Consider the following 13,142-nt stretch of genomic DNA (forward strand, 5'->3'; position numbering starts at 1 on the left):
CGACTGTAAAATGACTATTTAAACAACTTTACAGCTAAAATAAAACACAAGTTTTAACAGAAGAATTAATGTAAGTGCTTTTATAAAATTATAATCTTCACATTTCTGCCTTTAAACCCTCCAAAAATTGGCCCCATTCACTTCCATTGTAAGTGACTCACTGAAACCTCAATTTTTCCTTTTTTTAAAGAAAAGGTGGGATGAATCGAAATTAATTGTTGCAGTTATCAATATTATACCACAAATGCTGTCAGTTGAGCTTAACTTGTATTGAACCTGGAATATTCCTTTAAGCCCCAGATAAAATATAAAAATGAATTTGAACTCCGAAATTGAAAACAACTACATATTAGAGATGCATTCAAGTCATTGTTTTGTGTGAATTGCATTTTTAATATAATTTAGAATAACTTTGCATCTTTTAAATGTGCTTTTAATGCACATTCAATAAATAATAAAGTAAAAATATTTGATTGTATTTCAAGTTTAAGTTTCAAGTTTATTGTCACTCCAGCCATATACAAATATACAGTGGAACGAAATGTTGTTTCACCGGGTCTGTAGAGCAATTTTACAAAATGTGACAGTAAACAAACATTAATACACTGTGAACAATACACTTAAACAATAACATAATAAGTACGTACCAAACAGTGGGGGCCGGGGGATGGGGAAACATATAGTGTACACATGGTGTACAATACAATAATAATAGTACAAAATTACAAATCAAAAGTGACAGGTGATTATGGAAGCAGCAGTGCAATATGAAATAAATTAGGTATTAAAGTGCTGGTAATAATTATTGTTATAGATTTAATTTACTGATCCAGTATTCGTGTGTTAATGACAACTTGATGTTGTCAGCTATCTCCACTTGTGATGGAAGTAGGTGTCAAGGCATTGAGGAGCTTGACAGCTTGAGGAAAGAAACTGTTGTACAGTCTTTCTGTATTGGCCCGTATGCTACGGAACCTCCTATGAGACGGCAGCAGGGCAAAGAGTTCATAGGAGGGGTGGGTGGGGTCATTTGTGATCCTGAGGGCCTTGCTCACACAGCGTGTTTGATAGATGTCTGATATGGGAGGGAGAGATGTTCCAGTAATTCTCTCTGCAGTTTTTACAATTCATTGCAGGGTCTTGCGATCTGAAGCACTGCAGCTGCCAAACCAGACAGTGATGCATGAGGTTATGATGCTCCCAATGGTTCCTCTGTAGAATATGGTGAGGATGAATGGGGGGAGGTTCGCCCTTCTCAGTTGCCACAGAAAGTGCAGACGCTGCTGTGCTTTCTTGGCCAGTGAGGTGATACTGAGGGACCAAGTGAGATCGTCTGTGATGTGCAGACCCAGAAACTTGGTGCTCCTGACTGACTCTACCTGGGACCCATTGATGTGCAATGGGTGGTGGGCGGTGCAGTACTCCCTGAAATCAATGATTATCTCTTTTGTTTTGTAAATATTCAGAGACAGGTTGTTGATTTTACACCAGTCCACTAGAAGCTCCACCTCCACTCCGTACGATGACTCATCATTGTTGCTGATAAGGCCCACCACTGTGGTGTCATCTGCAAACTTGATGATGTGGTTTGTACTGTTTTTGGCAGTACAGTCATGAGTCATCAGGGTGAACAACAGTGGGCTGAGCACTGAGCTCCGGAGCTCAGTGTGATAGTGTCGGACCAGTTGTTGCCCATCCAGAATGCCTGAGTCCTCTCAGACAGATCCAGTTACAGAGCGAGGTGCTGATGTTGAGTGATCTCAGTTTCTTTATGAGGTTTTGAGGAATGATTGTGTTGAATGATGAACTAAAGTCTATGTACAGCATTCTAACATGTGTGTCCTTCTTCTCCATATGGGACAATGGCAGATGAAGGACAAGGGGTATGGAGTCATCAGTGGAGCGCTTTGGTCGGTATGCAAACTGGAGAGGGTCCAGAGAGGTGGGCAGCGAAGACTTGATATGACTCATGAATAGCCTCTCTAAGAACATACGGGTCAGTAGTCATTGAGGCAGGCCACAGTGGACTTTTTTGATACTGGTATGCTGGTAGTGGCCTGGCTCAGAGAGTTTTTAAAGATGTCTGTTAGAACATCAGCCAGCTGGTCTGCACATTCTCTGAGCACGTGACCAGGTATGTTGTCAGCTCCGGTAGCTTTCCGTGGATTGACTCTGATGAGTGTCCTTCTCACATTAGCTGTGGAAAGGCAGAGTAACTGATCCTCGAGGGGAGGTGTAGTTTTCCTCGCAGGTGTAGTACTCAGTGCTTCAAACCGTGCGTAGAAGTTGTTGAGCACATCTGGCAGAGATGCATCACTGTCACAGGTTTGAAGAGTAGTCCTGAAGTCATTAATGGCCTGGATGCCCTGCCACGTATGCCGAGTGTCTCTGTTATCTTGAAAGTATCCATGGATTTTCTGTGCATGTGCGTTTAGCAGACTTGATGGCGCGAGACAAGTTTGACCTTGCAATGCTAAGGGCTGCCTTGTCACCTGACCGGAAAACAATGTCATGTGTTTTGAGTAGTGTACGGACTTCTGCATTCATCCACGGTTTGTTGTTGGGCCATATGTTCATGAGTTTGGGAACAGTAACATCATCTATGTGCTTACATATCCAGACACAGATGCTGCATACTCTTCCAAGTAGATGGTTTCCTCCTCCGTAGATGCCTCTCTGAACATGTTCCAGTATGTGCACTCAAAGCAGTCCTGTAGTGCTGAGATGGCTCCCTCAGGCCACACTGATCTGTTTTGGAACTGGTTTGGCACGTTTCAGTAATGGTCTGTATGCTGGGATTATAATAACAGATATGTGGTCGGAAGAGCCCAGGTGGGGGTGGAGTGCTGCTCTGTATGCATCTCTGATGTTTGTGTAGACTAAATCCAAAGTGTTTTCCCCTCTGGTTGCAAAGTTTACATACTGGTGGAATTTTGGAAATACAGACTTTAGGTCCGTGTGGTTAAAATCGCCAGCAACAAAAACAAAGCCGTCTGGATGTGAAGTTTGGAGATAGCTAACTGTTCCATAAAGGACTCGTAGCGCATCCTTTGAGTCGGTGCTGGGTGGAATATAAACAGCCATGATAATAACAGTAGTGAATTCCCTCAGTAAATAGAAGGGGTGGCACTTAACTGTTATAAACTCTACTAGTGAAGAGCAATGTCTTGAAATTATTGTGGCATTCTCACACCATTTTCTGTTTATGCAAACACACAGTCTTCCTCCCTGAGCCTTACCAGTCGCTGTAGCATCCCTGTCTGCACGGACTGTGTTCAGTCCATCCAGCTGAATGGCCGAGTCCGGGATGTTTTCTTTTAGCCATTTTTCCATTAAAATAAAGACGCAGCATGTCTTCATTTCCCTCTGCGCAGACAGTTGCAGTTTTAGATGATCCAGTTTGTTTTCCAAAGAACGAACGTTAGCTAATAGAATTGATGGAAGAGCCTAGAGTCTATTGGGGTTATCTCTTAGCCTAGCTTGGATTCTGGTGTTGTGTCGAACTCTGTTTCCCCGTTGGGATCTGTTTCCCTCCAGAAGATCTGTATGGGGGGGAACAGTATCTGCCGGTAACATTCTCCGCTGTCAGAATGCATTCCCCCATGCACAAACCTAAGCCTAACCCTTCCCTACCCTACTGTACCCTACCTACCCTAACCTACACTACCCTACCTACCCTAACCATAACCATAAACCCATACCCTATCGAGGCTAGGGGAAACAGATTCTGACGGGGAACACAATTCGATACAACACCGGCCCTCTTCCCCCGCTTCTGCTTCCTATTTCATGTTTTATGTCATTCATAAAACATCCATGCATTCCTGGAAGCTGGATGGTCAATACACTACACGATACACTACCAATCATGCTACAATACACAATATAATAACAGCTATGACATAAAGCGCCTTTTTGTATTTTTTATTATGTAGTAGCAGAGACAGTTTAGCAGAGATGGAGCACTAGTATTAAATGAATGGGAGAAATTGGAACGCCCAGCAACCATCGGATGAAGAAAAGGAATTCCAGTCTTTCAGGTAAAAAGGTCAATATCCTTTTGGACAAAGACATCACCTGTCAATGAACTCAAGAATGTGCATGCTCATTAGCTTGACCAGCCTGAAAAATACAGTTTTTTGAGTGATCTGAGCTAAAGAAGCGCAATTTATGATACCAGTGTTGTCATATTGTAATGCTGATTCGAAATAAGTTCTTTGATCGTAATCGTGACCAACTGTTTTGGAGGTTTCGGTCTTTCCCCATTCTAATAAATTGGAGCTGCAATTTTATGCTGCTTGTTTACATATAGAAATAGCTGCCCGAGAGTGTTTCAAAGATGGCCACAGAGTGAACTGACTTGCCTTGAAATGGACTTTGGTAATAACCATTTCATAAAAGCAATTAGGCACTCGAGGCTGAGCAATATTATTAATCTAGTCATTTGTTGTGTATCATTCACAATACAGCACAATTTCTTATACTAAGAGTTAATAAAATGTACTGTAATCAGCACCTTTCACTGAGGTGTGGTTGTATGATCGTAATCAGTTGTTCCACAGTGCTGGAGAGACCAGGAGTAGAGACACTGGTCCAGAAGGACAGACCCTTCTGCTGCACAGAGCAGGGAGACAGGCTGTGGGTGGAGCCTCCCTGTGGACAACCAATCACAGCTTGAAAAAGACTGGATATTTGAATAGTGTGATAAGACAGAGGAGATTCTGATTGGACTAGAGCTGATATCGAAGTGAATGTCGTTCTTTCTCACCATGTACAGCGAGGTGTGACTTGAATCAGCCAGATATGAACAAATCTCTTCCTCCTCTTCAGAAAAACCAGACACCAGCTTGACTTTGAAATACAGCACAGGCCACCTAACACAACACATGACCATGATGCACAAGACAAAGTATGTTAAGTGTATGATGTTTGATTTTCAAAAATCTTTAAAAGAACTACTTAAGAAGGAAAAAAAGCTGAACCTGAGGATTCCTTCTGAGTTGTTCTCTACAAATTCAGGATGTCCTTCTGATGGGATTCCCAATATATTCCCCTGCTGAACAAGCCTAGAAACACACAAAAAATTATGAGGAAGAGCAGGGAAAAGAGTGAGTAAGAGATGATATATGATTGAAAAGGATCTGTGTGGACCTGGGTGTGTTGAAGTGCTTGTAGAGGATGCTGTCGAAGGGTCCATGGGCGTTGTAGTCCGGTGAGATGACGGCTTCAATGTGCAGCTCTTTAGCAAACGGCGGGACTGCGGAGCGACATGCACTCGCAGACAGCTGTGACTCCACATGTGACAACACCTTATTCCATCTCTGATTGAATTGAGTTAGAAAGAGATGATCATCATACATACAGTATGTGTGCGGGTCAGTGACATATAAAGATGTTTGAGAAATCTTAGTTTAAAATGAATTTACCAAGTTTTAAGAAAAGTGATCTTTGTATTCATGTTGATTTTTGAAAAGCTTTTACACAATTTTCAACAAAAGGTTCTCAAAAACATTTTCAAAACTATTTTTCAAGGTAAAAACTATTTTGACAAATCTCAGTTTTCTTGGGGGTTTACCATTTGACAACCTGAACTAACCATGCAGCATCAAAAAAAAAGTCAAATTGTCAGATATTTTTGAGAGACACATCTGTGATATAATTTCCTTTTTTGTGTTTTTTTTCATCGTTAACAAAATTGCTTCCTGCCTGTTGGTTGCACCACCCTTTTTGACCACAAAACTATCAAAATGAATTGAAAACCTTGACATTTTTAATCACAAATATATGTAAATAAATTGGAAAAATATGAAAAACTTTTAACTGCAAAATCTGAAAATATTTTGAAAAATATTAATACTATTTAAATTTTATTTGGTTAACATTTTCACCAAACACAACAAAAAAATGGCTAAATGAATTCGAAAAATATGAAAATGTTTTAAGAAATATCTATATTTAATTTTGTTGCAAAACCTTCACATTTTTTACCACAAAAAAAAAAAAAAAAAAAAATCTAAATAAATTGAAAAAATATTACAATATTTTGGAAAATATCTACATTTGATTTGGTTGCACCACCTTGATATTTTTAAATGCAACATTTTTTAAATGAATTGAAAAATATGAAAATATTTTTAAAAATATGAAACATATTTAAATTTGTTTTGGTTGTACCACCTTGACAATATCTACATTTTATTTGGTTGCACCACGCTGACATTTTAACTGCAAATTTTTAAAGAATTCAAAAATGAAAATATTTTCATTTGATTTGTTTGCACCACCTTGACATTTTCACACACACGCACACACAAATGGCTAAATGAATTCGAAAAATATTAAAATGTTTTGAAAAAATATATAAACTTAATTTGGTTGCACCACTTTGACATTTTTGACCACAAAAAAAATATCTAAATAAATATTTTGAAAAATATTTACATTTGATTTTGTTGCACAACCTTGACATCTTTGACTACAAAAACATTTAAATGAATTGAGAAAAAAAATAAAAAAAAATAAAAAATAAAAAATATATATTATATATATATATATATATATATATATATATATATATATATATATATATATATATATATATATATATACACACACACTGAGAATGAGACATATGAAAAATCTCAATGGTGTACATGTTCATCATAGAACTGGCGTATTCATTATCTTTACGAAACACATTTTTTATGTTTTAATTAAAAAATGTACTGATTAGGACCCTTCCACTAGATCAACTGAATGAAGATCAATCTGAAGTCATCACCTTGATTTTAATGGCCTTATTTCCAACAGGTACTGCCAACCCACCGGACAGATTAAACCACTGAACAGGTGAAATGAAGCCCACATTATCATTTACATCCAGCTCTGAGAGTCTAACTGCATCAAACGCCTTGACTGAAACAAGATGAGCACGCCCTCTTCTCTTGTAAGGAAATTTCCAGGTGCTTTCTGCTTCTCCCAGTTCAGAACTCAAAGCAAAGTGTGTCTTCGAAGATTTCTTTGCCTTTTCTGACGGAACAGACGCAATAACCCATTCCCCATTAAACACGCCCAGCTTCAGTAACAAGCTCTTATGCACAAATATTGTGCTGTCAATGTCTAAACCATCATTCTGGTCCAGTCTGGACAGAATTCCACCTGGTTTATGGAGATCTGAGACATCCGTGACCCGGACATCAAGTCTGCACTCCAGAGCCTGTAAAAAAGCACTGAAGTCTGAGCTGCCCAATAGTTTACTGTTCAACAACGAGCTGTCAGAGCTCAAACTGTTTGCATACTGCGCAAAATCAGAAACAAACAGAGATGAAGCTGCGAGTCTGGTTTGGTTGATGATGCTGATCTGGTCCATAGCATCATTAAAGCTCAGGTCTCTGCAGTCTGACACCACCACACAGGTGTCCACTGTGATCCTGCCCTGGCTGACAGGTGTGCACTCCAGCACCATCACATCTGACAGGTACTGCTGCACCTGTGAGGCGTCTTCACCCAGTAAATGATGGTAAGGTAAGAGTAAGACATCGCCCTGTCTCGCCAGCAGTGTCTGACCATGACAGGACGACAGGATGAGCAGAGCATTGGAGAACTTTTCTGAAGAAGCCCATTTAAAGCTCGATTTAGTCCGAGCACCGATCACAATCTTCTTCAAAGGCAGCAGGGACTGTGGACGAACCGTTCCTTGCGAGTTGTCCTTCAGATCGTAGTGTCTGAGAAACGATCTGCTCACAAAGACAGTGAGACACATGTGATTGTTTACATTTGTCTCTTCCTCTGGAGTCACGTGCGCGCACACCAAAAAGCCCCGTTTGAAAGATGACTGATGGTCCGTCGATGAAAATAACAACGCGTGTGTGGGTCCGGTGCAGTCTGGAAACGTTTGAGTGAGTTGTGATTTGTTGATGAGGACGTGAAGAGGGTGAATGTGAGATGGAAACTGATCCAGACACTGAAGGTTCATGGGGGTCGCCATGTTGAACAAGCGCGCATGCGCAGTGAAACGGCAGCTGAGATCACCCGCGCCTGCGCATTGGAGCGCGACACGTTTAAATGTGACACATATTATTAACTCTGCATACCACACAATTATGTGTAAAAATATAATCATTATCAATAATACTACAGAGCCACTTAGAGGACAGGGAGGAAATTTATTGTCTGAGGTAGTTTTGTGTGCTCTCGCAATTAATTTGCGTTCCCTCGAAAAACATTTATCCTTCCTTTACAGAAACTGACCATAGTTTTACTAAGGAACCACAGTTCAACTATTTGTAGTAAAACAATAGCAACCATATAATTTGCCATGGTTTTACTACAGTAGGCTACCTATAATTTAACCATAGTATTTGTAGTAAATCCATTATACAGGAAAAACCTAAAGAAATTTAAAAAAAAACTACTTTCTCTATTGTCAGTTTTACTCAATCCTCTCATATTCATATTATTTAAAAAAGCATGTAACCAAGGGAACTTAAATTAACTGAGTTGATTCAACTACAATAAGTGTCTTTTCAGCTTTACTTAATCTGTTTGCGTTGGGACAACATTCATATTTTTTGTTTCGTTAACTGAAACTGGGCAGAGGATTTCTAGTTTCCAGCATGCTTTCCATTGGACTCGGCAGGCAGAGTAAATGTTAAAATTAAGTGTTATTTTATGTGTCTCTGTGCAAGATAAATATAAAAAGGGGAGACTTGTTAGTGTTTAATGTTTTGTTATGTTGTAGTTTTGGGGGCTACCATCATGGTGAAGAGTGGAGCTTGAGCTTACGATTTGGACCAATACATTGTGAGTATTGTACATATTACATTACCCATTGAACAATTGCTGTACTAACCAAGTTGCAACCAGTAGTGCGTCCCACCAGCATGTATTTAGCATGCTAACATTCCCTGGAACTAGCTAGCATATCACTGAAAAAGTTTAATTTAAGTTATTTTGACATGTTACATTTTGTTGGGTTTACCTGATTCAGTTGGGATCCCTCAACTTAAAGTATTTAAGTTGAAGTTACATAGTCATTTTAATTTAAGGAAACTCATTTCAAACATGTGGAACCATTGTCCATGACTGAATCAAGTTCAGCCAAAGAGTTATTTGGTCATTAAAATCATAATCATTCTGCCAAAAACATAGTTACTTTTACTATTACTGTTATTTTACAGTATAATTTGTTTACTCTTTTTTTTTTTTTTTTTTTTTGCAGAAGAATTATGATTTTTATAACCATAGTTTAGGTTTTGTTTTATTACAGATCTAATGGTTAAAATATGGTTACTGTAGTAAAGCCATGGAAACTTTGGTTATGGTTTTACAAATATCATGGTTGAACTATGGTTACTGTAAAAGCATTGTTAATTTTGTAGTGGGTGGATAAAGCTATTATGAGGGAACCCAAAATATTTGTGAGAGAACAGAAAACTAATTGACGTATTCCCTCCCTGTCCTCTACAGAGCTTTGTATTATACAATTAAATCAATAATGCGCAATATTCAGCATGCATCAGTTATAGGTGGTAATATGTAATCTATAAATGTTGCAGTACATCAGCAAATAGAGGTTGTGTGCGCACATCCAAAACAATTAAAGGCAGCTGCATGATCAACAAAGGTCACAGTTCATAGGAAAAAAAGGAGACATATTCGCCCATGCAATTTAATAGAGTAAACAGACAATGTTTTGACTACTTAGGTCTTCGTCAGGCAGTAAGAACATCATTTGTTAAAGGATTATATATGAACAATAAATACTCACACCTGACAATGGGCGTGGGCACCAGAAAAGCCAACAATTATCCAAAGAATGGGCAACAAGCAAGTAATTATCCAATAGGAGACACCCAAATATGTCACTTATCCCATCATTAAAATCACAAGATACCAGACAGTCAGTGTATATAATACACAAAAAAAACAATAAAAACTATCACAAGAGTGGACACTGCAAAGGCGTAAACTCCATAGATAGTTCAAATGCCACATCATGCTATGAACAAATTTATATATATATATATATATATATATATATATATATATATATATATATATATATATATATACACATTTCACAAAAAAAAACAAAAACAAAACAAAAAAGGTTTCAAGTCGAAATCTAGATTGAGCCCTTTTGGTGAGACTGTGTTATGTGTATAAATGTAAAACACCTCTCAATGTAAGAGGTTGACATCGCCTATCTTTTAGGTATCTTAACTTGTTCAATCTAAGATCTAAAAATATGCCAATGTTTACAAATTTTAGACAAAAAAGGATTGCGATCGGAGTTAGATACACATTCATGTTCAAAATAACCAAAATATAAGTTTGCAAAGTATAAGTGCCTCCATCATGTGGAATACTGGTGTACAGTGATTCAACATCTAAAGTACCAAGCACAATGTCATTACTATTGATAGTTTGTAATACCTTAATCATATTCATCAGGTCCTGCACATATGAAGGTTTTAAGGAAAAATCAATAAAGATCGATATTTTTGTTTCCGTAAATGAGCCCATTCCTGCTATAATACTGTAGGTCTACTGGGTGGATTACAATATCTTTGTGTATCTTAGGAAGTATATACACTGGCGGACAAAAGTTTGGAATAATGTACAGATTTTGCTGTTTCGGAAGGAAATTGGTACTTTAATCCAAAGTGGCATTCAACTGATCACAAAATATAGTCAGGACATTACTGATGTAAAAAACAGCACCATCACTATTTGAAAAAAGACATTTTTGATCAAATCTAGACAGGCCCCATTTCCAACAGCCATCACTCCAACACCGTATCCTTGAGTAATCATGCTGAATTGCTAATTTGGTACTAGAAAATCACTTGCCATTATATCAAATACAGTTGAAAGCTATTTGGTTCGTTAAATGAATCTTAACATTGTCTTTGTGTTTGTTTTTGAGTTGCCACAGTATGCAATAGACTGGCATGTCTTAAGGTCAATATTAGGTCAAAAATGGCAAAAAAGAAACAGCTTTCTCTAGAAACTCTTCAGTCAATCATTGTTTTGAGGAATGAAGGCTATACAATGCTTGAAATTGCCAAAAAAACTGAAGATTTCATACAAAGGTGTACACTACAGTCTTCAAAGACAAAGGACAACTGGCTCTAACAAGGACAGAAAGAGATGTGGAAGGCCAGATGTACAACTAAACAAGAGGATAAGTACATCAGAGTCTCTAGTTTGAGAAATAGACGCCTCACATGTCCTCAGCTGACAGCTTCATTGAATTCTACCTGCTCAACACCAGTTTCATGTACAACAGTAAAGAGAAGACTCAGGGGTGCAGGCCTTATGGGAAGAATTGCAAAGAAAAAGCCACTTTTGAAACAGAAAATCAAAAAGAAAAGGTTAGAGTGAGCAAAGAAACACAGACATTGGACAACAGATAATTGGAAAAGAGTGTTATGGATCTTAACCCCATTGAGCTTTTGTGGGATCAGCTAGACTGCAAGGTGCGTGAGAAGTGCCCAACAATACAGTCACATCTATGGCAAGTGCTACAGGAAGTGTGGGGTGAAATGTCACCTGAGTATCTGGACAAACTGACAGCAAGAATGCCAGGGATCTGCAAAGCTGTCATTGCTGCAGGTGGAGGATTTGTTGATGAGAACTCTTTGAAGTAGTTTAAAAAAAATTTTAAAATTGTAATAGTAATATTTCATGTTATTAATGTCCTGACTATACATTGTGATCCGTTGAATGCCACTTTGGTGAATAAAAATACCAATTTCTTTCCATAAGAGCAAAATCTGTACATTATTCCAAACTTTTGGCCGCCAGTGTATATATAACTGGTGTAGTCGGAAAATCAGCAGTACATAAACATAGGCCTCTACAGCACCAATGAGAAGCATCATAACTTTCTGTTGGTTACTGTTGCTAACTTGTAAACTGTCATTCATACAAAGTCAAAAAGACAAGACCAGGAAAGGTCATATGTAAATGTGCAAATAAACTCTCACAGTCAGTTTAATAGTGTCTCTCACAAAAGAACTTGTAAAGTTCACTGGTATTTATTTATTGGTAAGTCAAAGAAGAAGTAACTTTGGACAAACTATTGCTGTCAGTCTGTCCAGAGTTTCTTGAGATGCATTTGTGTGTGTGTGTATATATATATATATATATATATATATATATATATATATATATATATATATATATATATATATATATATTATTTTCTCATCAATGTAAGAAAAGTAATGTATCTGGTTATTGATGGGTTATTGAACATAAGACATGTTATTTTTGGCACTTTTACTGTGGTAAAAGCTAGGCAACTCTGCACGGGCCCCTCTATAAAAGTTCAGGATTCGTCTGGTTGGTGGTCTGGTGTTGAATTGAATATTTGTGTTCCTGAAGAGCTCAATCTCAAATCATGGGCCTGTTTGCTGATGTGTTGCTATAGGAACCGAACATCCCAGCAACATCTTATACAGAGATCCCAGCAACCCCTGCAAGACCACCAGAATTGTGCTGCCTGCTGGAGTGATAGAGAGCAATGTTATGACTGTACACATACACACACACACACGAGAGAGAGAGAGAGAGAGAGAGAGAGAGAGAGAGAGAGAATATTAATCATATGAAGCTGGTTTACAGCTCAGCAACTCATTTCACTTTAATGAAAGAGTGACAAAGCAAGAAAAAAAATTGCATTACGCATAAGAAAAGGAAGCTTATTGCGACATTACGTTCAATCAATAAAGCACGTTTCCCATCCCATTCTCATTATTCTCATACTCCTCTTATCATAATGTGTCCAGACATTTGACTTGCATGTAATTCTCAATGGGGATTTTCTTAGATTCTCTTTAGTTTAATGCATTTATTGTTAATATTTAATTGTATTTAAAATTTACTATTTAATAATAATAATAATAATAATAATAACTTTAATAACATTTTATTATTTAATAATATTATATATATAGAGAGAGAGAGAGAGAGTCTAAACTTGCTTTTAATGTCAGAGATACCCAGACTCAGTCCCCCATGTTTTATTGGGTCTGACTAAGACTCCATTGGACAGCTGACCTAGAAGTCTTCAACACGCTCTCTCTGTGAGCACACAGAGGATTGAGACTCAGAGAGACACTGTACGTCCTGTC

At 37.9% G+C, this 13,142-nt stretch overlaps 1 protein-coding gene across 1 annotated transcript in view; it reads right to left on the minus strand.

Moving 5' to 3' along the window:
* pex6 (peroxisomal biogenesis factor 6) overlaps positions 1–7,987 on the minus strand; it is a 31,872-nt gene extending 23,885 nt beyond the window's left edge. The window contains exons 1-5 of the mRNA XM_051694412.1: positions 6,782–7,987; positions 5,152–5,321; positions 4,983–5,066; positions 4,769–4,874; positions 4,517–4,653 (exon numbers count right to left, since the gene is read on the minus strand). Coding sequence (XP_051550372.1) covers positions 4,517–4,653; positions 4,769–4,874; positions 4,983–5,066; positions 5,152–5,321; positions 6,782–7,987 — 1,703 coding nt within the window. The remainder of the gene's footprint in view (positions 1–4,516; positions 4,654–4,768; positions 4,875–4,982; positions 5,067–5,151; positions 5,322–6,781) is intronic.
* Positions 7,988–13,142: the final 5,155 nt, after the last annotated feature.

Source organism: Myxocyprinus asiaticus, chromosome 50 (assembly GCF_019703515.2).
Source record: "Myxocyprinus asiaticus isolate MX2 ecotype Aquarium Trade chromosome 50, UBuf_Myxa_2, whole genome shotgun sequence".
NCBI classification, from domain to species: domain Eukaryota; kingdom Metazoa; phylum Chordata; class Actinopteri; order Cypriniformes; family Catostomidae; genus Myxocyprinus; species Myxocyprinus asiaticus.